This window comes from Castor canadensis, chromosome 1 (genome assembly GCF_047511655.1).
Source record: "Castor canadensis chromosome 1, mCasCan1.hap1v2, whole genome shotgun sequence".
Classification (NCBI taxonomy): domain Eukaryota; kingdom Metazoa; phylum Chordata; class Mammalia; order Rodentia; family Castoridae; genus Castor; species Castor canadensis.
This window is the reverse complement of record NC_133386.1, coordinates 201330969-201358853: the sequence shown is the minus strand read 5'-3', so window position 1 is coordinate 201358853 and position 27885 is coordinate 201330969. Positions and strand designations below refer to the sequence as shown.

The window sequence follows — 27885 nt, the reverse complement described above, 5'->3', positions numbered from 1 at the left end:
GTAAAGTTTCAAGCAGGAAGAGAATACGTGTCCATTAAATTCTATTTGACTTGATTATAATCATTAGCCGTGAATAATTGCTTCCCAGCGAAGACCACAGAGCCACCACAATAGGCAAGAGGAGAGAGCAATTATCTTGGGGTGGGAATTTTTAAATTTTTATTTTTGAAGGCAGGGGCAGGGCTGGCCCGGCAGGTATGTGGTGGCCCATGGAGAGCAGTTTGAGCCGGAAGGGGCTGGGGGCTTGAGGTCAGGCCAGAGTTTCAGGATTTCCTGAGTGGGGGGGGGTCTCTTTTTGTCCCTGCTGCCAGATGGGGAGGGGTGTTTCCATCTGCGCCTTGGTCCAGCTGCAGCGACGTGGATGGGGAGGGATGGGGGGAGCTTGGGAGAGCCTGTGAGAGAAAGGGGGGTGTGGCCACTCAGACCCCTCATCCTGAGAAGCTGTGTGTGTAGGGGTCTCCAGCCAGGTGGTGGGCAGCTCCTTGACCAGAGGATTCTTAGAGAGAGCAGGGGTCAGGTCCCTCCCTGCCTCCCACCTCACTCCTTCCCCTGCTCACAGACATCTCTGCTCATGGCCTTTGAAAAGGCCTGGCATTTGAAGTCTAGGACTGGTTTTTACCCCCACCTTACTGGCATTTGTGATGTGATCGGGGTGTGTGATGGTGGGTGGCTGTGTGAAGGGGTGGGTGTGTGTGGCATGGTGTGTGCTATACAGTATGTGGGCATAGTGAAAGGACTGGGACACAGGACAGAAGGGGAAAGCCTGCCTGGTGAGTAGCAGGACTTGAGGTCACAGGGACAGGACAAACCCATGAAGCGCCCCCCCCCACCAACACTGCCCCATGGGCTGGTGGCCAAGGCCACTTGCTGGGCAGTGCCCCGGAGAGTCTCAGGCTCCTGCCATCTGTGCCAGCCATGGTTCCTGCCCACAAGGGCACACGGCATCCATCTCAATTAGATTGGGCTGCCACGCTGGCGAGATAAGCCAGGAGCTCCCGCGGCCTCCGCTCTGGAATGAGAGATTCTGGGGGCAGTGCCTGTCCCTCCAGCTTGGCCTCTGACTCCCAGGGCTGTGTCTGGGGAGAATTCAGGTCTTAGGGTCTCCACCCAGGGGTTTCTGTGACATCCAGAGTGTTCATATCTTTTCTCTGCTGCAGGGGCGTGACCTTGACTGGGCCATCCTCTTGCCTTGAGAGTCTTGCTGAGCCGGCCTGAGCCTGTGGACCCTTGTTCTGACAGCTGACTCCCAGGCAGGAAATGTCTGGGCACAAAGAAAGACCCCTATTTTCAGCTGAGTGCCATTGGCCCACGCCTGTAATCCTAGCTACTTGGGAGGCAGAGACAGGAGGATTGCGATTTGAAGCCAGCCCAGGCAAATTGTTCATGAGACCATATCTTACAAATACCCAACACAAATCAGGGATGGCCAAGTGGCTCAAGCAGTAAGAGTACCTGCCTACCAAGTGTGGGGCCCTGAGTCAAACCCCAGTATCATTAAAGAAAGAAAGAAAGAAAGACCCCTATTCCCAGCCAGCCCAGGGGTCTGGAGACCCGGCATGGGCCTTGGGGCACAGGTGACACAGTGCTTTGCGCAAAGGGCTGCTTCCCTGCAAAGTAGGCCCAGGCTGCCACATGGCGTTGGTGAACACAGAGGCCAGGCCAGGTGGGTTGTGATCCCATTTGGGAAATGGCATCATCCTCAGCCCCTTCCCGAGTGGGTGTGCAGGCAACACGTGTTTAGAGCCATCCAGCGCTGGGCCCGGGCTGGCCCGTAGAGATCCCCAGTAAATGAATACTGGGGATGTCAGGAGCGAGAGCAGCTAAGTAGACTGTAATGTGACAAAGCCCCGGAAGGAAGAGCAGTCTGAATAAAGTGTGTGCGATGCCGCAGGGACCAATTAATTCTGCAAGGAGGTGGCGGGAAGCGAGGTGGGTTGGGGATGCTTTTGAGGGGCCTGAGCATGGGGCTGGGCCATGAAGATTGGGTGGAAAGCCATGTTTCACAGCGACAAGCTGGCCACACAGGGGACTTTTAAGCCTCTTATTTGTTTAAAATAAGGCACAAGTGGTGCTCTGTTTTCTTAAGTCTTGGGGCTTTGATTTGTGAAAATCCACCAGCCTCTTAACCGTGTCCGCCTCTGAGCCCTTGCAAGTCCTTCATCCATTCCAGCCCAGCATGGCAAGGAGCAGGCTGGGACACAGAGAGGCTACTGGAGTGCCCGCCCCACTCCTGGCTGTCCCTGGCCATGGCTGGACTCAGTGATTTAGAGACCGCCTTGATGGACTAGCAAGCAGGGGACCGCAGGGACGCCGACTGCCTGGTGGGAAGTGATCTGATGCTAAACTGTCACCATAAATCGCTTTATCTGTCACTTCAGATTTAAATGCGTTTGCTGAGGCTTGCGGCTGCCGACAACCAAAACACAGCACAGCAGCAGAGGCGGCACCAGCATGAGTGGAGCCAGCCCGGCTACCATGGCCACCTCACCTGCTGTATAGGACCCTGCTAGCAGCAGAACCTGAGGGCCTGGCCTGGGCTCCTCCTCTTTAGGGGATGGGCCCTTCTCTGCCTGACCCTGATCACTGTTAACCAGTGGGGTAATCCATCTTATGATCCCCGAGAGGCAGCGGATAGTCACCCCATTTCAGTGATCAACCCAAACTGAGGTGCACATGTTGAAAGACAATGTGTCCTACCTGGACAGGTGACTGAGCCAGAACTATAACTCATGGCCTTTAGATCATCTGGCAAGCTCGGGTGGTGGGCCCACACGGCACCAGGTGTGGACGTCAGTGTGGGCTACAAAACACACATTCTCTAATCCCAAATAAGGAGAGAGATGTATGAATAGGGAGAAAGCAAAGAGGACAAGGGATGGATGTCCCATCTGCTGGGGCCTGCATGAGGCAATCTGGAAGGCTGCCTGGAGGAGGGGTAGTTGAGTTGGAGTGGGGGCTGAGTTGGGAACTGGCAAGGCCATTTTAGAGCACTGGCTGGGAGGGGCATTGGGTGGGGTGACTAGGTAAGCTCGGGGGGCTCAGGCTGTGCTGTGTCTGGGTCCTGAGTTGTGGGGCCTTTGTTGGATGTATTGTAGATTTCACTTACGCTGCTGTATGGAGGACGGGTGGTGGGTGGGGTTGCCATGGTAAGGCCACGGGTTGGTGCCAGGGTCTCTCTCCAGGTCTCAGCTGTGCTCACACCCTGTATGCCTCTCCTGCACCATTATGTCAGCCACACTGTGCCAACAGGGAGACTGAGGCTCAGACATAAGAAGCAACTTGCTTAAGGTCTCACAGCTACATAGTGGCAGAGCTGGGTGGCAGATTTGCCAGCCTTCAGAGCCCCCAGGAAATTGTCTCACGAACTATTTGCCCAGGTTGGCTTCAAACTGCAATCCTCCCGAGTAACTAGGATTACAGGCGTGAGCCACTGGTGTCCGACTTGTCTGCCTGTTTTGGGCTGGGCTGGGCTAGAGTGGAAACACATCCTCTTTGTTCCCTTTTATCTAGTTGAAAATTTTGGTGCCCAGAATGGGTGCCTCACTCTCTGTCCTTGCTGCTTGGAGGCCAAGTGGGCAAGAGGCAGGCAGGTGTTTCCCTGGGGACCAGCATCTGGATCCTCATGCGGTCCCATGGTGGGCTCCAGCTGCCCCCTGTGTTCTGAACCCCGACCTGTGCTGAGAGCCTCCCATCACCTGCACTTGATGCTGAGTGCTTTCCAGCGCACGCTTCACCTTGTCTCTCAGGCTGGTGCTGTTCTCCTCCACCTTACAAACGAGCAGACTGAGGCTTCCACAGGGCCACAGCACTGGGTAAAAGGCAGGACCAGGAATCAAACCCTAATCTTTTATACCAGGGATAGCAGAGATAAGCCAGTTTATCTTTTCACCTGTCTGGTCTAGGTTCAGCCTAGAGTGAGGGCAGGGCAGGCCGGGGAGGCCGGTTGGGAGGGCTAGGGTCCAGGCAGCTGCCTCCTGATGATAAGAAGCCTAGAACAACCAGAGCTGCCGAGCCCTGGTTTCCCCCACTTCCAGAGCAGGTGGCTCACTTCCACAAGGTCGAGCCGTGGTTACATAAATTCATAAATGATGGATCCCTGCTGAATTATTAAGACTCCCTCCTGGGCCTGCAGAGTCTGGTCCAGTGAGCTGAGCAGCAGTGGGCAGGACTCCCAGTGGGTCTTGGAAGGTCCTTTCCACTCCAAGTGCTCATCTACCAGAGCCTTCCTGTCATTTCCACGGGGAATGTGAGGGAGGCCCATGGGCTTTGGGCCCACAAATTCTGACTTGGGTTTCAACCAATGTTTGTTGAATGAATATGTGACCAAAAGCCTTTGCGAGTTGGTCAGATGGCAAGAGGACTGCATGAACTGGTGGCCTGCTCTGTGGCCTCTTTCTGCCCCAGCCCAGGCCCCAGCCCCATTTCCCTGTCTGGGCTAGAAGGGGCTGATTGGTTTCACAGTTGAGGACAATGACAGACATTTATGGGTCCTTCCTGAGGCCCTCAATCTTCCTGGCTTCTTGCAAGGCTGTGAAGGGTACAAGGCTCAGTGTGACCTTGAACCTGCCCTCATGGTACGTACAGTTCTGTAGAGAAGGCAAAACAGTACCTCCAGCCCAGAGAAGTCACACAGGGTCACACAGCAGGAAAATTAGGCAAAGCAGAGCTTCAAACCCAGGCCTCTGACTCCCAGCTCCAGACCCTTCTCCTTGATCCCTTTCTTCCCATCATGACAGACTTGTGCTGGAAAACGCTAGCATCCAGTGCCTGGAGTGCCCTCTCTCCAGCGACTCTTGTCCTTGAGGCTGCCTGGTCTCAGTGCCCACACCTGTGTGCCTGCTGTGTCCCTGCCGTGCTGTCCCAGCACTGAGCTGTGGAGGCCGGAGCTTGTGGGAATGTGTGTGTTTTGAAATTAATGGGGACCATTAAATTGGCCAAGCATGAAAGGGTAGTGCCGTGGCCCTTGGCTTGCTCTGCTGGAAGGATCTGCCAGAGCCTCACACGGCTTCCCAGGGGGCTGTGCTGCGGCCCGTTTAATGGATGGGCACTCTGTGTTCCTAGGAGACAGAAGGTCAGATCACAGCAGCCTGTGGCAGTGTGGACCCCCTCCCCAAGGACCAGCAGCCTCTGTCCTTCCTCTCGCCACCACCTCAGTGTAGACAGTGGCTTTCGTGGACATGTTGAACAGAATCCTCTTCCCATACCCAAGGGTGGGCTCCCACACACTCCATACCCTGATCTGGGCTTCCTGGGTGAGTTGTGGCCCAGCCTCAGGAACACAGTTCAGATTCAGGGGACCCAGGCCCTGGCTTCTTCCTTACTTCCCACACCACCTACTGTGAACTCTCTATGGTGGGAGTCAGTCCTGAGTATGGGTTCCGGTTTCCCTGCGTGCTGGCTGTGTGCCTTGGGCAAGTCACTTAGCCTCTCTGAGCCTCTAATTGCTTGTCTGTAAAAGGCAGATGAACATGCTGTAGGATCCATTCCCTAGAGCTGTAAGTTTAGAAAGTGATGGTTTGCATAAAATGCCTAGCACCCACCCGTGTCCTTTACAGAGCAGGCTCTGGACATCAGTTTCCATTCTCACTGTCCCTGTCCTGTGTCCGAGGGCGGCTCAGACCTGCTGAACCGTTGCTGCTCCACCCCCAGCACTCGCTGGAGCTGGGGGCAGAATCATGGCCTCCCCAAGCAGGCTGGGGGCTCCTCCCCCTGAGGGGGGATACGGGGTGGCTGAGGGGACGTTGAGGGTTTCCTGGCAGGGCAGGCAGGCAGGCTGGCAGGCTGACCCCTCTTCCATGCTGGCATTTCAGAATTTTCCCTTTGGAGCTGCCTTGCTTGGGCCTTGATGGTCCTCAGGCTCTGGCAGCCATGGCAGATGGCATCATTGTGGCCCCCTCCTGCCCATAGTCTCCACTTGTCACTTATCCAAGGTGCAGCTTGCCCTGGGGTCAAGGGAAGTCCCTGGTGGTGGGCATGGGCCAGCCTGGGATGCCTCTGACTGCTCATAAGACAGCCCGTCACGCTGAAGTGGTTCTGCCATTACTTCGAGCAGGAGCTTCTTCTCCAGGCCTCAGTTTCCCCATGTGTGCCTCCAGGAATTAGGAGGAAAGAAAGAAGTCCCTTGGATGCCCAGGGCACTGGAGGCTCATAAGTGGGAGTTGTACTACCGGAGAAGTGGTCACTCCCCCTCCCGCTAGACCAGGACCCTGTGAGGGCAGGGGCAGGTCCCCTGGCTCCATGTCTTCTCAGACTGGTGTCTCCTGGGTGCCCATTGTGGTGGAGGCAGCCCGGGCTGGCTGCACTTGAAGGACAGGGACGTGTAGAAACAGTGAACCCCCAAGACTGGGACCCTCGGGTGGACGCCAGCTGCCCTCAGCATGCAGCGTGGGGACTTTCGCCTACTCTCTCCATGAGGCAGGCAGGGAGGGGACCTGCTATTTATACCCATGTGGGGGTGTCAGGAGAGGAAGCTAATGAGGACAGCAGGCCATCAGCGAGGTGTGGAGTCAGCTCTGGCAGGGTGGGAGAGGGGAGCCTCCCTCTGCCTGACACCCCTTCCCGGCAGCAACAAGTGGCCCTGACCAAGTCCCCACTCACTCTCCCACTGCCTCCTCCCCCTCTGGACATTGTAATTGCCATCAAAATGGGAGCGCTGGGGTGGCACGTGGGAGAGAGCGCCGGCTGTCAGCGTCCCCTGCCAGCAGGGCCGGCGTCTGTTTTATTATTGCCGCCTGGCTGTATTTCACATTCGGTTTAAACATCATCAAACGCCACTTCCCTTTTGAAAAGCAAGAGCCACCTTGCTGAGGATGTCGAGGAGAAACAGGAACAGTAAAACGTACGAAGCAAATGGCCCAGAATTGACATTTGCGACCGGAGCTTTGCAGAATCGATTGTCAAAGGAACGAAATCCTGCTTGGCAGCTGGGCGGCAGGGAACTTTCCCCATGGGGGTCTCGGGAGCTGGACAGGAGGTGCCAGACAGGCCGCTGGAGGGAATCCTGTGGGCCACCTGGGTGCCTCCCAGGCCTTGACCTCTACTCGACTTTATCCTCTTCCTGATAGGGTCACAGGAGCCCCAGAGTACAGAGCAGGGTGCTGGCCTGGTCTTTGGAGGTGGGAGGTGATGTGTCAAGGTCAGACAGGACAGGGCTGAGTTCAAGTCCTGTCCTGGCCACTTACAAGCTCTCTTGACCTTGACCAGGATACATTTTCCCCCTGAGCCTGAGGTTTTCTCATCTGTAGACCCCAGAGAGAGGTTCCCTGCAAAGGGGTGTGAAAGGATCAAGATAAAATGGGCAAACACCCGTCAAGTGGTTGCAATTCAATACCTGGTGACTGGTGGCTGCCGTTACCGAGAAAGTACACGTGTGAGCTGGGATTGGTTTTTTAAAAAATGTTGAACCTACTAATAATTCCCACTGAAAAATAAGCACAGTGAAACGAGGGACTATTAAAGCAGGGAAGGGACCAGAAGATCCGAGTCAGGCCTAGTCACTCTCTAGCACTACAAAAACCAGAAACAAAAACAAAAACTTGCCCAGAATGCCAAACGAGAAAGCCATGCCTAAGCGAGGGCTCTAACCCAGCCGCTAATTAGGCTGTGGCCGTGACTGTAGCCTTGGCCATACCTGGAACCCTTCAGCCTGGATGGCCTTGACACATGGTTTCCAACCTCCCAGCCTCTTGCCTGGTTCCTGGTCAGGCCACTGTTAGCCTTTGCACCTGCCACGGATGACTGGCCTGCTGTCCATCCAGCCATGTGTTTCATGCCTCCCTTGTAGTCTACACTCTGGGTGGCTGCTTGGGGAGGCTTGATTCCTGGCACCCTACCGTGACTGGAGCTAAACCTAGGGGCAAGTCTCTTGCAACTGAATATGAGATGCAACTTGGAGCTTCCTAGCAGCCATCCCAAAAAGTGAAACAGGATTTTAGGTTTCATAACTCCAAATGTGGAAGGCAATTTAAATTTCAGTTTAATGCCTATTTTTCTTTCTGTTCTCTACCTTTTTTCTTCATCCTTCTCTAGTCCCCATACCAACTGCTGTCATTGCTTGTCATCTTCGCCCCCCTCCCCTACCTTCCCCTCTCCTCCCCCTCTACCCACCCCCTCCTCTACCTCTCTCCTCCTCTTCTTTGAGTGAACCCCAACTGTTCTTTGTTTTTCCACAGCTGGTTTATCCCTTGCTCTGCAGGGCCCTTCCTTCTTAATGTGCCTCCCTCCCATGGCTGTGCCCCAAGTCCCCAGACCAGGAGGCTCTTCTGCTTCTCTTTCCTGCTGTGATTCCCCCATACCCTCTCATGGTGGCCCAGCCTTTGGGCCTCTGCCTTGCCCAGGCCCACCGGGTCTGTTGCTGTGGCTTCTTTCACGTGAGCCTGTGACTAATAAGGGTGCCCCCAGGGGACCAGCAAAATCTTTCCCTCCTTAATATCAGAGTTTAAAAATGTGTCACCATCGATTTGAAGGAAATACTTGTTCCTGCTGAGAGGAGGGCCGGAGATTCCTCTTGCCTTAGGAACCACACAGGCGGCTGCATAAATTCCAGCACCCTGCAGAACTCTGTTCTCTGCTGTGGTCCACTGTTCCCTGGAGCAGCCCATGCCCTCAGAGCTGTCCCACTGCTCCCAAGGGCTGCGCTCCACCTACCCAGCCTCCTGCCTCCACTGGAGCTCTCCTAGTCCCCTGTGCATGCAGGGAGGCCCTGGATGGAAGCCCCCTTTTCCCCTTTCCCCCTGCCTTTTTTTCCCTACCTCTTGGCAGTCCAGCTAGAGGCCGTGGCTAGTTTCATGCCCTGACGTGTTTTAATCCCAGGAGAGGAGGATGAGTGACTTTTGGTGCGCAGCTCCTGGAAGCCATCAGGGTATCTGTCTCTGATCTGGGAGGCCCTCCAGCCTCCGTAGGGAATTTTTGTCCCAGATGACTTGTCTCCTGACCTTGTTTCATTTTGCCTGGAAGATACAGTTGGGGTCTTTTGGTCCATCCCTGCCTCCAAGCAGGCCCCTCCCCTCTGGCTCAGGGCCTCCTCTGTGTCCCCTGCTGCCACCCTGCAGCTGTCTAAGGTGGTCCCAGCCCCTTCCAGCAGCTTCTCAGCCCAGGATAATCATCAACTGAGGAATGACCTGGGAGGTAGCCTTACAATTCTTGCCTTTCCTATGGGGACATTTAAATGGCTTGTCTGGGATTCAGAAAGCTTGAATCCAGATCTTTCCACTGTTTCCTGGGAATCACCCTTGAATAGGTGAGGGGGTGGGGGTACGGGGCAAGGGAGCAGAGAAGGGGCTAGCGAGGGGTGGACAAATGAGTGAGTAAATGGTGGGGGGGCTTGGTAACCACTCTAGGTGTGCTGGTTAACAGGCTTGGAACAGCTCAGGAGGGGGTGTTTAGAGAGCTTGGGGAAAAGCTGTGTGTTTCAGGCCCCATGGGGCCCCATCCCCCCTTCTGCCACTGAGAGGCCATGGTGAGTGCTTTGGTGGCTGTGTTTCGCCCTCCCCAGAGGGCCACCTGAGCATATCCTGGGCCACCTCAGCCTGGACAGCCTCCGCTCTGGCTGAGGCATAGGTGACCTTGGCCAGCACCAAGGCTAGGCAGGGCCTGTAACTTGGCTCTGGAGGCAGCCCTAGGGACACTGCAAGGAGCTTGGTGAGGGATGCATTGAGGGGTGGGCATGGTGTGCCAGAGCCTCCCCTAGTCTTGTGGCTCTAGGGAGGAGGCTAAGCAGGCAGTTTGCAGGCTCTGGCTGCTGTGGGGCCAGAGTGGGTGCCAAGCGGACATTTACCACCTGGTGCAGAATGTCTGCAGGCCGGTCCCGAGAGCCACCCAGCTGCAGAAGGGGGCTGTGAGGATTCCCGGCAGCCGGGGGAGGAGTGGCTTTGTTTTTCCTGTTTGTCTAAATGTTATAGCTGTTAGAGGCTTTGGAAATCAGTTTTATGACCTGTGTTTGTCTGCTGAAATATGGAGAGCGCTGAAGGGTGTGTATTGGTGGGGGTGGCTAAACCACAGGGTTGGCTCTGGCCCTGTGAGGTCTGGAGGCTGAGGGCCAGGACAGAGCTGGTGTGGGTCCCTAGACCAGGGCTACTCTTTAGGAACTGCTATAGCTGGAGGAGGGCGGGCAAGGTGTGAACTAGGACTGGAGGTGGAGTTCTGGTCAGAGTATTGGCCTGAGATTTGGGACCTGAACATTTTGTCCAAGGGCCCCACCCAACTGGCCTGGGACTGTGAAAGTTTTTCCATCCCTGATGCCTGGCTGTGCCTGCTGTTCCCCTTTGGTGCCATCGGGGCACCCTGCCAGCCACTGGCAGCACAGACTTGGTGTAAGTGGAAGAGAAGCCCGCTGGGGTTGGCCAGGCCGCATGTGGGCCTGGCAGGGGCTCCCACCACAAAGTGTTTCATCTTCTGGCATAGGTGGCCTGCCAGGAGCTGCGCAGGGGACAGAGATCTGGCAGGGGCTTCCAGAAACCCATGCACACCCTCTCCTATTTCCTGACCCAAGACCCTCCAGGGAGGTCCCGGATTGCTTCTCCTCTCTGAATATGGGAAGAGTGCCTACAAATCAATAAGAAAAATGGGTGAAAGATGTGGACAGGCAATTCCCAAGAGGCAGAGAACAGATGGCCAGTAAACAAATGAGAGAGGTAGGATTTCACCAGTCATCAAGAACAGGTTAATTAAAATAAGAGATATCACTCTTCACCTGCCAGGGAGTGGTGCCAAAAGTATTGATATGTGCAGGTGGGGTGTGTTCTTGGGGGAACAGCGATGTCTCACACCAAACCAGCACGTAGTAGGTGCAGTGGGGCTACAGCTGCCCCTCATGTCCTTTGCCTCTCCCCTGAGATGCTCCTGGGGGTTTAGTGCCAGCCTTTCACCCCCACCCTGCCCAGGCTCCCTCAGCCTGAGCTCCCCCCCTTCCTGGCCTGCCCTCTTGTGGCGCAGACGCTGCTTCCTGCACTTCATCATTGGTGTCAGGGTCCCACTGCTTAACTCAGGGCTGTGGGATGACTGATCTTCAGAGACCAGATGGCAGTGGGGATCCTGGAGCTGGGAGCTCTTGTTAGCATGACTTCTTCCAACATCCTTGGAACCCACGGTTTGGGGAAGGACTGGCGTGACGGTGACCTCGACCCCTGGGTGTTCTGGCAACCCACTCCCATCGTCTGGCCCCAGCACCCGTGCTTCCTCCTCTCATTTATTCTTTCTCCCACCTGGTTTTGGTTTTCTCACCCTGCCTTCTCTCTCACCTCCTGGCCTTGCCCATGTCAGGAGCAGCCTTTCCTCCACTTTTGGCTGAATCTGATCATCCTCCAGTTCCCAGCTGAGATGCAGTATCTTCTGGAAACCTCCCTGGACCAGAGTCAGGTGTGTGTCTCCCCCCACCCCCTCCTTATGCTGCAGGACACAGTTCTTCATTCAGCTTCATGTTCATTCATTCAGCAAATGTGGGATGCTGGGGCTGCAAGGGAGAGCAAGGAGGAGGGGCCTGTGTGGCTGGTCCCTTGGACATCACAGTCATGTGTAATCACCTAACCCTGGGGGTGGACCTGTCAGAGGGTCAGGGAGTCACCTGGAGCATCCCAGACAGGGGCCCTGGGGGCAGTCTGCTGTAGGGTGCTTGGCCTGCACTTCCCACAGAGAGGCCGGAAGAGAGGCTGTGGGCACATGGCACCTGGGCCTTTCAGAACATTCCCTCCTGGGCAGCCCTTATCTGCAGAGCGCAGCATGGCCTGACCATAGTGGAGCTGTCTTTGACACAGACCTCAAGGGGAGAGAGCACAAGTCACACTTCAGACGGGCAGCCCATAGTCTTGGGGAGTCTGGGTCCCCACTAGTCATCCTGTGCCCACCCCACCACCCCACAATGTGTCTCCCGGCAAGACCAGCTGGTAGGAGGCCAGGCCTGGAGTCCTTCTGTCCCAGAGGTCCAGCCTGGGCTGTTCTGCACCCCCAGCCTCCAGCCAACAACCTTTTCTTCCTAGTCCCCCAGCCTAAGGTGGATGCCACCTTCCTCCCGCAGTCTGAGACCTGTAGCTGGTACTCACCTGCATCAGGGTGACAGGGTTAAGGAACAGGTGCTGAGTGTTTGACTGGAAGGCTTCCTGCAGGGGCCAGGACTCAGGGGCAGTGGGAGGAGTCTGGACAGCCTGGTTCTGTGTCAACCTCTATCACCTTGGCCTTGGGCAAGCTGCTGAGGTCTGGGCCTTGGTTTGCTCACTTTGAAATGGGAGTAAGCAAGCCCACTGTGTCACCCTGCCTCAAGGGTATAACATGGTGACAGATGCCTGGCACCATCAGGCCCCACTGCCTCTCCTCTCATAGATGGGCACCCCTTTAGGAAATCCCCCCTAATTATGAAGTTACGCATTTGGATGCTCACATGGGAAAGAGGCACATTCATTAGGAGGCCTAGGCGCACTGCCCCGCCTATCCAAGCATCTCTTCTTGTCAGCTTCTTGAAGACTGTGGGCTCGATAGAGCCCATCTCCACATCTTCCTGGTGGCAGGTTCTATCTGCCAGCACCCCTAGGAGCTGCTGACTGGGAAGGGTCTGCTTGGAGGACCAGAGGACCGTCTGTCCCTGGAGACAGCTCTTGGGCCCTTCACCCCAGGCTTGTAATCTCTGCTTTAAAGAGGACTCCGAACCCTTCCCCCTGCCCCCACCATGACTAATCCATTTGGCAGGGCCCCGATCCAAGAGAAAGCTAATTAAAGAATTTCTGCTCTTGGCTCAGTCTGAACTTTGAAGATTCCCCTTGGTCTTCCTGGAGTATCTGAAAACAGGTGGAGAAAGGGGGTGTCAGATAAACCCCCAGAGTCTCTGTAATAGGCTTAATACCCCCAAAGCCAGCAGGCATCAAACAGCCTGCTGCCCAGCCCTGCTAAGGACCTGGACCCAGATCACAGGTTGCCCTGTTCTGAGCTCAGAGAATGGGGCAAGGGAGAGGGAAAGACTGGACATTCACCTGAGTAGTGAAGGGGTGGGTCCCTATACCCCTATCTTTGTCAGTGAAGCTGGGCTCTGCCTCCCTGCCCCTCCCCTTCAGAGCCCCCACACCAGTTAAGAGCTTGTTAGTCACTGGACACAGGTTAATTCATTCTCGTTCATATTCTCTCTCTCTCCCCCCTCTCTGTCTCTCTCCCAGGCTAGGCAAGTGCTCCACTACTGAGTCACGTCCCGAGCCAGATTTTCATTAACCAACCAGGAATATTTATGTAATATTGCAAGTGGGGGCTGTGGCTCTGAGGAGTCCCCTTGGCTGCTGTGTCCCCATCGAAGCAAGGTCTGTTGCACAGCAGTTGCTCAGTAAGAACTTGATCTTGTCACAAGTGGGTTAGGGGACATATCCCTGGAGAGAGGGAGACTCGACTCTCTCAGAACTTACTCCCTGCTGCCTTCAGAAAATCTCCCAAGGTATTTTGGAGGATCACTGGGGACCCCCTAAATGTAGGTGGAGTGAGGATTCCAGAGCCTCCCCTTGCTGTCATCCTGAGCGTTCGCCTGGCCTGGTGTGACTCTTGGGTGGGGGCAGGGTGTTTGCTGCCATCGTGGCCCTGTCCTTGCCTCCCTTCCCTCCTCACTGCCGTGGGGGGGCGGTACGGGGAGCATTTAGACCTGCCGTTCTCTGTGTGGGGATCTCTGTGCGGGGGAACTCTCTAGTGCCTGCCTGCATCAGAGAAATCAAAATGATAAAAACCTGCCACTGAATTCTGGGTGGCAGTAAATTACTTAACACCTGAAACAGGTTGAAATGTGGCCACTGTGGCTTTTAATAAGCCATCTCCAATGCAGCCGCTTCCGCGAGAAGCGGCCGGGTCTCTTCCCCAGGCATAATTTCATCGCGTCCCCGGCTTGGCAGCAGTGCAAATAAGATTTCACTTCCCCTGTAAATCTCTGCGTGGGGAGCGGGGATTTCATTCGCGCTGTCAGTTAGCGCTGAGAGAGCCTATTTACTTTGCTGCAGGACGAGAGGGTCCTTCGGAGGGGCAAGATGCAGATGGCAGTGGAGAAGGCCATGTCAGCGCTGGAAGATGACGTGGGTGGAGGAAGGCCGGGAGAACACACTTATTTGGGGTGCTTGATAATGCATAGGTCAGCATCACCCAGGCCCACTGAGTGAGAATTTCAGGGTTGATCGGGTGGCCTCGGACCTAGCCAGAACCCTCCTAACCAGGGTGCTAAGAATTGGCCACAGGACTTGCGTATGGGGCTGTGATTTAGGATGTTAGACCTTTCTTTGGTGTGTATGTCTCTCATCTCTAGGATGCTTAGTGTGGCCAGAGACTGCACCTAGGAAGTGGGCCAGGAAAAGAGAAGCTTCCAGAATCTAGTGGTAGCCAGGGAAGAGCAGGGCCAGGTGTAGGAGAGTGGCCGTGGAGGGGTGAAGGTCACCCATCCTTTCCCATTTGAACTGGGATTTGAGTCCTGCGTGTGACAAAATGGGTGAAGTTGGACAGAAAAAGCAGAGGCCCAGGGGCTGGGGTGCCCCTTGGCCATGAGGCAGCTATGCAGGGTCTTACCCCATGCCTGCCCTAATCTTGGCAATAAGCTAGTACTGAGTTTTCTTCAGGACAGGTGGGTCCCGAAGCAGCTCTGCTTCAGGGGAGCATGGAGGGGTGGCAGGGGGATCACCCCATTGCGTGGCACCCACCACAAGACATCCCTTCAGGGACAGGCCAGCTCTGCCTGCTCTCCTGTGGGAACAGGGCTCACTGTCTCTCAGACCACCTGCTTGTGCTCAGAATAGGCCGGTGATATTCAGAGCTTCTTCCTCTACTGACCTGAAGTACAGGTTCTGGAATCCACCTCATAGGTCCTGGGGATCCCTCTAGTGAAGCCAGTCTTGGGGCACTTACTAAAACCTAAGGTGCCCTCCTGAAGCCTTAGGTTCCGTCTATCTTGAATTCTTTTTGGCAGGCTCTGGAGAGCCAGCCATGGATGCTGGGTGTGGCTAGCTGTAGGAACAGGTCACAGACTCTAATGGATGCCTCTTCTCTGTGCCAAATGTGGGGGCACTGTGCTATCCTGTTCTGAGTGGCCTGTTGAGATACCTGGGTCTTCTTGCAAGAAGTGCTGGGCAGTTCAACACCTGGCTCCATTCCTAGTGGGTGGGAATGCTGGAAAGATCCCGAAGGGGTTGTGCCAGGCTGGGACCTGCCCTCCCAGGGAACCCAGCATTTTACACCCTCTCTGAGCCTCCAGTGCACAGTAGCAGGGTTGGTGCCGTCACCGCGGTACAAATGACAGCAATGACGGTTTCTAAGCACTCAGGTGCTTGACACTCACACCAGTTTCACCTGTGTTATCTCACTTGCTCCAACAGCAATGGGGACACATTGTGTGTCATCACACACACACTTTACAGAGGTAGAAACTGAGGCACAGGGAGAATAAGTAACGAAGCCGATGGGTCTAACCCAGTTCCAAGGGACTCCAGGGTCCCCCCACCGCCACCCCAGGAGCCTTCCATGAGGGCAGTGGCATGATGTAATGGTTCCCAAAGTCAGGTGGCTATGGTCCCTTTCTGGGCAGAACCTCTATTAGCTGTATGGCTGAACTCAGTCTTTCTGCCTTGACTTGGAGAGCTCTGAGGGCCCCCTGTTTTGTGGTGCAGCCACATTGTATGGAGGTAATCTGGGGGCAGGAACTTCCCTATGGGAGGTGGAGGAGTAGTGTGATCACCAGGCTGCTGGAGTGAAAACTTGTTCTCCTGGTAGCCCACACTGATCAACTGAGTGACTAGGTGATTGTCTCTGTGTTTGTTGGCTCACCCTTTGCTTCACGTGTGAGGAGGCTCCTTTGTGCCTGGGCTCCCTGTGCAGGGGAGAAATGCCTGCAGAGGTGTGGTGGGGGCCTTCTGAGGCAATGCAGGAGTTGAATCTTCCAGGGTCTTGATGGGGAGGGCACGAAAGTTGGAGCCTAAGACAGAGATGGCCTGCCCAGGAAGTTCCATGCTATGTGGCATGGGACTGGGGGCTGCAGGCAGACCAGAGGTGTAGCTCCAGTAGGGTCTGAGCCTTCCAGGAGGAGAACAGATCTGGACTTGTCTTCCTGCCTATCTCCCTGCCCTGCCTCAGTGGTGGAACATGGCCTCTTCCTTGCTCCTGTAGTCTCTCTTACCCATGGGAACATCCTCAGTGCTAACCCTGCTCCCCAGAAGATGCCTGCCCCAGCCATGGTTCCCCACCTCACTCACGGTGATCTCCCCCTTCCACAAAGCAATGATAAACACTGCATCCCCAGCACATAGTAGGCCCTTGGTAACTGGTTTCTGACTGGCTTACTGGCAGCATTCTAGAAATATCTCCCAGTAGCCTCAGGTAAGAGGCTACTCAATGGAGTACCCTTTCTAAGCACTACCAAGCATCTCCTTGGGAGGATTTGGAAAACAGACTGATTACTGTCCCCTGTGGCCACCCTCTGTGCCACTCTTTGGAATGACTTCTTTTGGTGGCTCCTGCCACCAAACAGGATGGGAGGTGAGGTCTGAGGGAAGGAATGTCTGTTGGGCCAGAGTGCCTGAGGCCACCACCACCAAGGCGTGTGGAGAAATAACTGTTCCCTATATAAGGAAGGAATGCCTTAGCGCCATCCAGACATGAAGTCGGATCTAAGGCAGAAGTAATGAGCTCTCATTTAGATTAAATTTAGCAGAAGCTGCTCATGTTCACACCTCCTTGGAGTGTGAGAGTCACAGAAAAGGCCCCAGAGTTGTGAGTGCAGTGGGTGTGTCCAGGGGACAAGGGACATCTGAGGGGGACAGACCCAGGCAGGTGTTCACTGGGATGGCAGAATAAGCATGTGTCCCCAAATGTGTGGACAGTTCTGCTCTTATCTGGGTGTCCACATGGTTGCCAGAGCCTCTTAGGTGATAATCCCCAGCTTTTATTAATAAGTCTCCATGTGGAAACCCTCCTGGAGTCTGCTCTAGCTGCTGGTCCTCCCTGCATGGCTGGGTAAAGATGTTTCTGGTCTTGGCCAACTGCCCTGGGGGCAATGGTGAGGCCCCTTCTCTGTCCTCCAGCCCAGTCTTTAGTTTGGTTCTGTTTGTGAACTAGGGAACTTTTTAATCACAGAGTTTCTGTCCTGCCCAGCCACCACTCCTGTGCTAGTGGGCCAAACCCACAGAACTGGCCCCTGGGTGCACGGTCTGGTTGCTGAGACGGAGTGTGCCCCAGACACCTAGTGCCCAGGGCCGGCGAACCGAGCCTAGAGTCAGCAGCCAAAATGACTGTAAAAGTTAAATCTTTCTTTTTATTTCAAGAAAGGACGAGGCAGGTGGACTTGGACATTTTATATGAAACCAGACAAACAGAAAATAGGACCAAGTAGTTAATCACATTCATCTCAACATTGAAGTTTCAAGGCACCTACAGGAAGGAGGCCGAAGGGCGGTTCGCAGTGCACTTTGGTTTGTGTTGTTGTGGTGGTGGGTGTTTGTGTGTCTTGGTTTTCCGAAAACCCGTCTGGTAGTGGAGTCAGGAGTGAGGCAGGTGGGAATGAGACGAGGCCTGGCTGGGCTCTGGGGATCCAGGCCATGTTGGCAGGCCAGGTTTCAGGTGACAGCAAGGGTGGTCCCATCACTCAGACCCCCGAGATTGCGTTCCCCTTCATAGAAAAGGAAAAGTGGCAAGGAGCAGGCAACTGAGTGGGGCCCCAGGGGCTGATTCTGCAGGAGAGGAAGCTGGGGACTTGGGAAGTTGGGGTGGGGTTAGAGGTCCCCACAGACAGCAGAAAGGACCTCGGCTACAGGCTGAGGGAGTGATCAGGCTTGGCTCCTCGCCCTGGCGCCATCACCTGGGTCTGACCTCAGACCCTCTCTCTGCCTGCCTCTCCCCGCCTGGACCATTGTGGCGATGAGGGTCTTTGTAGCTGACCTCACCTTTGGCTTCTTGGCTTAGGCCTGCTGGGGGTTCCAGCCAGCAGTTACACACACATGCCATCTCTGGCTAGCCTGTGTTTATAGCTCCATGATCGCTCAGCCTTTAGCACCATGTCTTCCTGCTTTTGTCTCTCACGTGACAGGCCTCGAAGGCTGGGCCTATGGCCTCCTCCCGAGGCCCTCAGACTCTCTTCAGAGCTGGAAGACACAGGGTTCACATTCTCATGGAATACCTTGGTCATACCTTGGTGACTTCTTGGCTGAAGCCACTGGCAAGTGCCAGGGTATGGAGAAGCACCTAAGGGTGCTTTCAGGGTTGGTATGTGTGGCCTTCTTTGTGCTCAGAACCTTTGGAGATGGAACTAGCCAGAGGAGGGCGGTGGGGGACACTCCGCCAACAGTTCTTCCATAAGGGCAGGCCAGAGATGCCCAGAACCCAGGCCCTAGGGAGATGAGCCGTGACAGCCCCAGGCCTGCTGTGACTTTGATTGTCGGTTCATGTGGTGTTTGTTTTTCTGTCTTGAGGAAAAAGCCTGATTAGTTCCTCCAGGCAGGAGGCTGAGGTGAAGGAGGTGAGTGACAGGCAAGGCTGGCTGTCACCTGGAATCCTCTGCTTTCTGCTCCAACCCCTCGGCCCCTCCAGTTCTCTGCCTTCCCCATCACCCACTCCACACAGAGCTTGAAGTCACACATTTGGACTGAGGTCAGCTGCTGAAACTCTTTGAATCTACATTTCCCCATCAGCTCACCCTGGAGATACGTGGGTCCAGGTAGGGCTTCCAAGAGGAAAAGCCACCCAAACAGGCCCCTGTCTATGCCCAGTTCCAGTGTAGCAGGTGTAGGATGAGCACCCACTCACTGACAACCTGTGGGCCTTCTGCATGGGGCCCTAGTGGGCAGATGGCAGGTGGGATAGTAAGGAAGTGAGAGGTGGGCCAGGCTCTGTGCTGGGCCTCAGTGGTCCCATAGAGCAGTGGGGACATGTGGTGTGGCATCTCAACTGAGTGATGATCCCCCTGATAACTGTAAAAGACATTTAGGGCTGGTGGCAGCAAAGATCTTCGGCAGGGACTCTGGGGTGGGCGGGCATGGGAGGACAGAGCAGGGCATTGTAAGAGAATCAAGCAGGAGCCAGGTAGGTGTCGTGCCTGCCTTACACACTGATGGCTACAGAGCCCTGGGGGCTGGGCTTGTAGGAAGTGGGCCTTCCCTCCTGGCACAAACTGGGTGCTTCAGTGACAAGGGGTGGGAGAGGCAGTGATAGTGGTCTCAACATACCCCAGGCCTGCTTCTAGAAGCCTGAGCGGTCCGGGGCTGAAGGGCTGCCCTGGGCATGACTCTCAGGAGAGATGGAGAAGAGGCAGTACTCTGCTCTGTGCCACTGTAGGGGGTGGGCGTCTCTGGGCACACCTGCAAATCCCACTTTGGGTAAGAATGTGGGCCTGACTCCAAGGATAAGGGAATTTCTAAAACCAGAGGAAAGCCATATATTAAAATTTGGAAGGGAGGGGGGAAAAGCAAAGAGGGGGAATCTTTTTGTCAGTTTTTAAAAAACAAGTCAATGTGGATATTTCAGGCAACTACTTGGAACATTTCAAAAGAATCAGTAAACACCTCAAAACACAGAGTGAACAGTGCCCCAGGCGTCACCTGGCCGTGATGGGTGGATCAGCTGCTGGCAGCGACCAGTGTGTTGATTGTAGCCTTGGGGCGGCCCTGGCTTGAGGGAACAGGCCCAGGGGGCAACCTGGGGCTTGGGGCCACTGGTTCCGCAGGTGCCCTGTTAGCCCCTCCTCATTTCCGTGGAGTTCATGAGGGGAGAGGGCGGCTGTCTGTACTTCCTTTCCCGGGGATAGTAAACAAGGGTGGGAACTAGGATTTTCTAGTCAGAGCCAGATCTTGGCTTAGGCGGGAAGCTTCTGCCACATGCCACCTGGTGCTGTTTGCTCCCAGGGACATGGAGCTCAAGCCTCCTTCCTTTGCCGGACCAGCGTTTCTCTTCCCTGCCTTTGGTTTTTTCCCCTGGCCACAGGGAGCAGATCCAAACACAAGAAGGACCCAGGATAGCTAATGACACTAGAGTCGTACTCTCTAAATGATGGCCCTGGCCACTTAGCCTGACCAAGGCATGTCTTGTCACCCCTGAAGGCAGATGGAAACTGAAGCGCAGGGCCAGACTCTGCTTAGAGGCCAGGACAGCAACTGAGTGACCTGGCCACAGTAGCCCTTTAGGTCCCAGAGGCTGAATGGCCCTCAGCCTGAGTGCTCTGCCCCTGGGTGTCAGCCCTCAGAGACCTCAGCTCCCCAGGAAGTCAAGAAGGCAACCCCACCACAGCCAGACCTTGGCTACACATCCCTGCTGTGTAGACAGCCACTGGGACAGGTTCATAAACCACGAAAAATCCCCCTTTTCCTTCACCTCCAAGGAGTTTAATCTCTCCTAATCAATTTAGCAGACTTGCTTGGTTGTAAACGGTAATGATTTGCATTTTTTGAGCCTTTTTATCCCTCCTTAAGAAAAAAAATGCCTCCTCTCTGCATTCTGGAAGGCCTGTGAATTGCTTGTTAGCGCTCACCCTGGCGCCTATCCAGCCATGGTATCAGCCGCCTTCACCTGCACTGATTTCAGCGCGAGTAGGGGATGTGGCGCATGGGACGCCTGCAGCTGACCCACCATGGTCCTGACATGCGGTCTGGCCCTTGGGGTCTGGCTGTGCTCGCCTGAGCCCTCCTTCCTATATGCACCCCAGAGCTCCCCGAGTGGTCTCTGCAGCTCCGTTGCTCCCGCCTTCTGCATCCAATTTTCCTTGTTGTATTTTTCATAAGCTCAAGGCTCAGAAGCCCGTCCTCCTCCCTTGTGTGTTCAGCAGGAAGCAGATTTCTGAAGTGGGCTGGCTTTGGGACTTGAGCTGCCACTTTGGGGGGTTGGGGGGTGGGAGGGTGTCCTGAGTGTGCTTCCAACTTTTGTACCCCTTTTCTCATGGGTGATAGAAGAGGCTTAGCTGGGAGGCCATCCTGGGTACACTGTCCATCCTTGTTGCAGTCCAGGCAAGCCCTTCAGGCCTGCCAGGATCCCATATCTGCCTTGGACCAGCTAGAACCTTTCAGAATCAGCAGAGGGAGCGGCCCCCTCTTGGTCTGTGGAGTACCCAGCTTTTCTGGGTGAATCTAGACCGCACCCCAGTGCACCCCCAACTTCATAGAAGGGGAAACAGAGGTCTTGGATTTGCCAAACACACTCCCTGGCTTCCTCTGCTTCCCCTTGCTAGGGCAGGGCTAGGGGGGAGGCCTGCCTGGACCCTTGGGGAAGGTGGAAGAAGAGGCTCGGGGGCAGTGTGGGCTTTTGGCCCCCTAGTTGCCTGCCATCCTCTTCCCGGAGCTGTCACTTTCCCTGCCAGCCTCACCCAGAGCAGAAAAGGAGCCATGACCCCACTCCTGCCCTCAAGCCCACATCCCCATCTTGAGGGGGGACATCCCACTGGGTGGCTGCGGGGTGCCATGTTAACATGGAGGCCGCTGAGAGACAGAGCCATTCAGGGAAGATGGAGGCTTCCTCAGAAAGGGGGACGCAGAAAAGGGAAGAAAAGGAGCTTTTGATGCACATCATGTCTGCAGGATTGAGTATGACTAATTAATAGATTTTATTCTTAGTAATCTCTTAAGCATTCCATACGTTGGGCTCCACGCCTGAGCTGAGCGAACAAGAGGGCTCATTCGCAAAATGCAAATGACACGCGGCCCTGCTGCTTTCTCTCCTTCTTTGCGTCTCCTTTCCTTTCCTTTTTTTTTTTTTAAAGAGGAAATTTAAAGGAAAATTGCCATGTAATAGAAAAGAGATTCCAATCGCTACATCTAATTACCACGAAGGGTAAACCATTTAACCAAAGAAGTGTCCTGGGCTTTTTTTTTTTTTTTTTTTTAACTTTCAACCTGCCTTAAATGCCACAAAGTACACTCACCAGCACTGAGGCCGGTGAGGTTGTGCTGGCTGGTTAGTGGGTGCAGGGTCAGGCTGGCAACGGACCTCCCATGCTTGCCACACAGACAGGAGGTTTTAATCGGCTGGGGAAGAGGGGAGTCACTACAGGCCTGGTGGCCTCATGTACTTCGGAGGAGCCTGGGAAGCCATCATAGAGGAGCTGGACCAGGAAGGGACTGGGTTTCAGGAGGGATCTGGTTTCAGGCCCTCTCTCTAGTATGGGGGTCCATGACAAAGCAGATATTTGGGGGCTTGCTTTCAGAAAGGACACTGGGAAGATGTTGAGATGCCAAGGGGCAGAAAAGGGAGCTGGGTGCTGGTGGTTCACACCAATAATCCTAGCTACTCAGGAGGGAGAGATCAGGAGGATCACAGTTTGAAGCCAGACCAGGCAAATAGTTCACAAGACCCTATCTCAAAAGAAACCTTCACAAAAAAGGGCTGGTGGAGTGACTCAAGGTGTAGACCCTAAGTTCAAACCCCAGCACCTAAAAAAGAAAAAAAAAGATGAAAAGGGCACTGAAGTGGGGCCCAGGGTCCTGGATGGGCTGCATGTCCACTTTTCACCAGTGGTTAGAGCTCTCAGAGGGGCGATGCCTGTGGGGAGTCAGGTAGGGTCTGGGCTTTGAGCCCTGTTAGTGCAAGAGCTGGGACAGGAGACAGATCTGGTCCTTAGGCCCAGCGCTATGCCTGGGCAGTTGGCAGGTCTCTTGTGGACCTGAGGCTCTCTGGGTGCCAGGGAAGGCCACTCTCCAGCACTTGACCCTGGAGCTCTTGCTCCTTCCAAGCAGGGCCTTCCGGGCAGCTACAGGGTCCAGGCCACCTGCTATCCCTAGATGTCTTCCTGGCCTAAGGGATGAGATGACATTTCCTGAGACCAAGGAGGAGAAAGAGGGTCCAGGTGAACAAGGGGACAGAGCATGCCAGCAGTGCCACATTGCAGATGCAGGGGAGCAACATAGGGGGACAACTTTCCTGGGACCCTGGAAAGGCCAGAGGGGGGCCCTTAAGAATCGGGCTGCCAATTTAGAAACAGCAGAGACCTGGACTCTGTCTTTCTGGCTGACGAAACGTACCTCACGTACCTTCTCCCCCACCATCTCCTTGGTGGGATCTCCTGTCTTCCTGAGCTACCAAGAGTGGGAGAGGGGAGGTGCTGATATTTATACAGACCTGAAATTAAGGCTTGGGACATTTCTCTCCTGATCTTAGTGTATGAGAGGATAATTCAGGCAGGAAAAGGAAAAAAGGTTTTGTTTGGAACGAACTGTGTCCATACCCCTTGGCTGTTCCCTGGGGCTGAGGGGTTGGGGTCCCAGTTTGGCGGGATGACCCCTTGGGCCTGTGCCTCATTCCACTTCTCTGGGGCAACTGCTGGGCCCATTTCCTTCAACCCCAGCTTTTCACGGAGGGGTCAGTTGGCTCTTTTGACATCTAGCAAGTGGACGGTGCCTGGGCATATTGCGGGCAGCCTGTGACCACTGCCCAGTCTCTTCTTCTTGTCTTTGCTTTGGTTGAAGTGACAGAGGCCTTTCAAAAATGCCACTGCCAGGAGCCTGACCCCTTCTCATCCTCCTGCCCTCAGACCAATGTCTCTTCTTTGATGATGCTTTTTGCCTGTGCGGGGCAAGCGGCATAGTGACAGATGGTGACCTGAGCTTGCTGAGTACAGGACGCAGCAGACACCAGAATCCCACACACAGCTCTTCCCTCCTTTCCACATCACTGTCGTTATTTCATCGTTTTAATCTCATGGCTCGCCACACCACACTGTCAGTTGATAAATGATGGTGACATTGATTCCAGAGGGAGGAAATAAAATCTCAACTTGTCCCGGGGCCCTGGTCAGGTACCCTTTTGAAGGCTGGCATTTTTACAAAGAGATCTGGTCTCTCCCCCAGCAGAGCAGAGCCCAGGTGTGGGCACAGCTGAGTTTTCTACACTGGTGTGTGTGTGTGTGTGTGTGTGTGTGTGTGTGAGAGAGAGAGAGAGAGAGAGAGAGAGAGAGAGAGAGAGAGAGAGATGTCTGCCAGGGATTTCATGAATAATTTCTATATTTTTCTGGGCTTTGTTTGAGCAGCTATGGAAACCAGTAGTTCTAACTGGCAGGTATTTACATTCCTGCACTAATGACCTGAACCAGGAGGAAGCATATAGTAACTTATGGAGGTGATTGTATCTATGGGGGGGGGGTGGGATAAGGACACCAGCCATCAAAGAATGCTTTTCTCTGTATCAGAAAGGACACTGGCCCAGTTCTGGCCAAGCTGAGAACAGAAAGCAACTTGGCCAGTCCCTCCAGGCCTCCTGCCACACACACATGCCTCTGCCTCTGGGAGCAGCCATACCCTAGCCATACCCACCACCCAGACTGAGGCTCCTCCCTCCACCTCACTCCTACCCCTAACACATGGTCTACTTACTCAATGATTTCTAGGAGAAAGAAACATTTCTGCAATTCTATTGTCTCTGGAAATAGTAAGAACCATCCCAGGAAGTACTGTGAGGACAGCATGTGCAGCTCTACCTGCCCAGCCGTGCTGAGAGACATGGCCACACAGATAGGCAGACAGACAGATGCGCCTCCACGTGGCAGGGAACGCTTCCATCCGGGCTCCTGTGGAGTTTGGTGCATGGAACTGAAGAGCGTTCAGCAGAGGGGAAAAAAAGAGATGGATTATTTTTTTTTAATCGACTACATTATTGTTCTAAGAATGCAGTGAAAGACGCCCTATTTCTGCAAGTCTGTAAGGGGAACAGCCTGGGTAGAACCAGGGAAGAGATTTCGGGACAACGTCTCCCAAGCAAAAGATCTTTTCTGTCTCCGGCTCCTTTGTGAGGAGCCCGAAAACCTTCCATCAACGCTGCCTCCAGAAGCAGCCAGCCGTGGCATCGCTGCTGGGCTTCACGCCTCACCTGACGGCCGGCCTTGAACAGAGCATGAGTGCACACAGACGCCGCACAGGTAGTCTCTCTCCAGTTCAGGAAAAAATCCCAGCCCAGCCCTTCCTGCGCTAATGTTCAGTCCTTCCCTCCCCAACTGGCATGATTCGGTATAGATTATTCCAACAGCGCCGAATCCCCCTCCTGCCTTCTACTCGTTAAAAACATTTCTTTTTTTCCACCGTTGCGTTCTACAAAATTGTCAGCCCTCCCCAAATTTTGCTTTCCACTGGCGAAGTCCTCGTGGAATTTCTCTTCCTTGCTGTCTCGGGTTGCAACGGGCTGGGCAAAGCCGAGTGGCCACACCAGGATGGCCAGCTGGGGCTGGGGCTGGCAGCTGGTATCATGTGTAGGAGTAGTCTATGTCGGGGATGCCACCGCCCCGGTAGCCCCGCGTGGTGCCGTAGCCGATGGTGTGTGTGCCCTTGCAGAGGCTGTCACCGTTGGAGGGGAAGATGGTGTGTACCACATACTCTTCTTTGGCCCGGTATGGGTTGATGGGCAGCATCTGTAACCCAGGGCCTCGGATTTCTAGGATGGAGTTATCCTTCTTGGTCCCTGACTCCATATAGTCATCCTTTTTCCTACTGCCCCTGTTGTAGGCCCTCTCCCGGGTCAGCAGCTCGCCAGCCCGGTGCACGTACCAGCAGGTGGCCCCTAGGACCAGGAAGAGGAAGACAAGAGCCACAGCACCACCGATGATGCCAGCCAGGGGCAGGCCCGCCATGGGGCTGGCATTCTGCTCCTGGTTGAGCGTGGTGGTGGGCCCGTAGCTGTCAGCTGTCTCTGCCTTGGCGCACACAGGTGTTTCGTCAGCCACATAGGTGTTGCCGGTCTCCATGGTGACCATGCAGATGATGTAGGTGGACTTGGGCTCCAGGGCCGTCAGCAAGTATTCCGTCTTGTCTCCCTGCACCAAGGTCTCTGTGATGGAGCCCACAGCCGGGCTGTGTCCCAGGCGCAGCCAACTGAGTCGGAAGGAGGAGGCAGGGAGCATGGCCTTCCATGTGATGCGGATGGAGTCTGCTGTCAGAGGCTTCACCTGGATGACCAGGGTCTTGGCACCATCACCCGTGGCCATGGGGTAGTCGATGTTAGAGTCGGGGAGGCGCAGCCCTGGCCTCTTGGCCTTGAGGGTGAACAGTGAGCCCTGGGGTGTGGTAGCAGAAGCGTGGTTGCTGGCGGTGGTCTTGGCGGCTGCTGAGTTGGCAATACCTCCCTGTGACCCTGTTTCAAAGCACTCATCCATCTCGCTGGTGATGTCTTTGATAGCCATGCCCCGGACCTTCTCGGGGCCCTGGCACATGAGGCCCCGCACATTGACCACAGCTGCCCGTGCCTTCACCCAGTCCCGCAGCCACATGAGGTTGCAGCCACAGAACCAGGGGTTGTTTCTGAGCAGCAGCTGTGCCAGGTTCCCCAGATCATCGAACAGGCCACGGGGCAGCGTGGTGAGGTTGTTGTTGGACAGATCCAACCGCTCCAGCTCACGCATCTTGGCCAGCGTGTTGTAGGGGACATGACTGATAGCATTGTCCTGCAGGTAGAGCTTTTGCAGGTGGGCACTGGGCAGATTGAGGGGCGGGGCAGCCAGTGAGTTGCGCACCAGCGAGAGCTCTGTGAGGTTCTGCAGGCGGCTGAAGGTGTCATCAGCGATGCGCTGGTTGGCCAGCAGGTTGCCATCCAGTACCAGGCGCCGCAGGCTGTTGAGGCCCTTGAAGGCGTGCAGCGGGATGGTGGAGATGCGGTTGTCATCCAGCCGCAACTCCTCCAGTGTGTGGGGCAGCCCCGACGGGATGCTGCTCAGGTGGTTCCGACTCAGGAAGAGCAGCTTGAGTTGCTTGCTGTCAGCAAAGGCGTCCTCCTCGATGCTCACGGTGGACACCGAGTTGTCGTCCAGGTGTAGCTTCTCCAGCAGCGGGATGCGGGCCAGCGAGTCCCTGGCAATGGTGCGTACATTGTTGTCTTGCAAGTGTAGCTCCCGCAGGGAACGGGGCAGGTTAACAGGGAACTCGTCCAGGTCATTCTCGTACAGGTAGATGACCTGCACATTGACCTTGGTCTTGAGGTCCTGGGGGATGCCAGCGTTGTTGATCTGGTTGTTCTGAAGGTAGAGGGTGGTGGCGTCATCAGGGATGTCCGAGGGGATGGAGGTAAGACCCCGGTCATTGCAGTAGATGAAGCCGTTGTCACAGCGGCACACCGAGGGGCAGGTGGTGCTATCAATGACCTCTGTCAGGAAGGCAATGAGCCCATAGCAGAGAAACAGCCAGTCCCGCAGGTCCATGGTGGCTGTGGTCATCACGACGGTGGCCGTGACTGTGGTGGTGGGTGTGGTGGTAGCAGTGGCAGTGGGGTGTGCCACCACCATGGTGGATGGCTAGGGGAGCCCGGCCCCCCTGACCCGGAGCCTCAACACCTGCAAGGAGCACAAGACAGGTGGGTGAGGGCAAGACGGAGATGGCACCCAGAAGGGAGTCATGCACCCATCTGTCTGCAACCAAGGGGTCACCACAGCCAAGGCCAGGGTGCGAGTGCAGCCTTTTTTTTTTTTTTTCTTTTTTCTTTTTTCAGGGAAGTACTGGAGTTTGAACTCAGGGCCTCCTGGTTGCCAGGCAGGTGCTAGTTATTTTTCAGTTAGGGTCTTGAGTTTTGCCTGGGGCTGGCCTGTACTGCCATCCTCCTATGTCTGCCTCCCAAGTAGCTGGAAGGACAGAGCATGTCCAGATGGTTTGTTGAGTTGAGGTCTCTCTAACATTTTTGTCCAGACTGGCCTTGAACTTTGATCCTCCCAACCTCCACCCCCTGAGTAGCTGGGGGTGGCATGGGCCACTGGGCCCAGCATAGAGGGGCCTGCTTCATGTCAAGCTTAAGTAAAGTGAGCTGTCCAATTAGGGTGCCACTCAGGGACCTCTAGCTAACATCAAATCTCATCAGGAGCAGAGCACCCCACTCTACTCCTGGGGTAGCCAGTCACCTAGGGGCATTTAGCATGCCTGGTGGCAGTTTGGGCAGCTTCCTTCAAGATTTCAACCTAAACCAGGCATTACACATACGGGAAAGGCACTGGTCAGTGTCGGTGGGATGGAC

General features: G+C 55.1%; 2 protein-coding genes across 4 annotated transcripts in view; one reads left to right on the top strand and one right to left on the bottom strand.

Annotated features, from left to right (window-relative positions):
* The window catches only part of Macrod1 (mono-ADP ribosylhydrolase 1), a 142093-nt gene that overhangs the window by 13696 nt on the left and 100512 nt on the right, over window positions 1-27885 (top strand). The window lies entirely within an intron of this gene.
* The window catches only part of Flrt1 (fibronectin leucine rich transmembrane protein 1), a 73623-nt gene continuing 69535 nt past the window's right edge, over window positions 23798-27885 (bottom strand). The window contains exon 3 of the mRNA XM_074048260.1: window positions 23798-27214. Within this exon, the coding sequence (XP_073904361.1) occupies window positions 25139-27166 (2028 nt within the window). The 5' untranslated portion in view covers window positions 27167-27214 and the 3' untranslated portion in view covers window positions 23798-25138. The remainder of the gene's footprint in view (window positions 27215-27885) is intronic.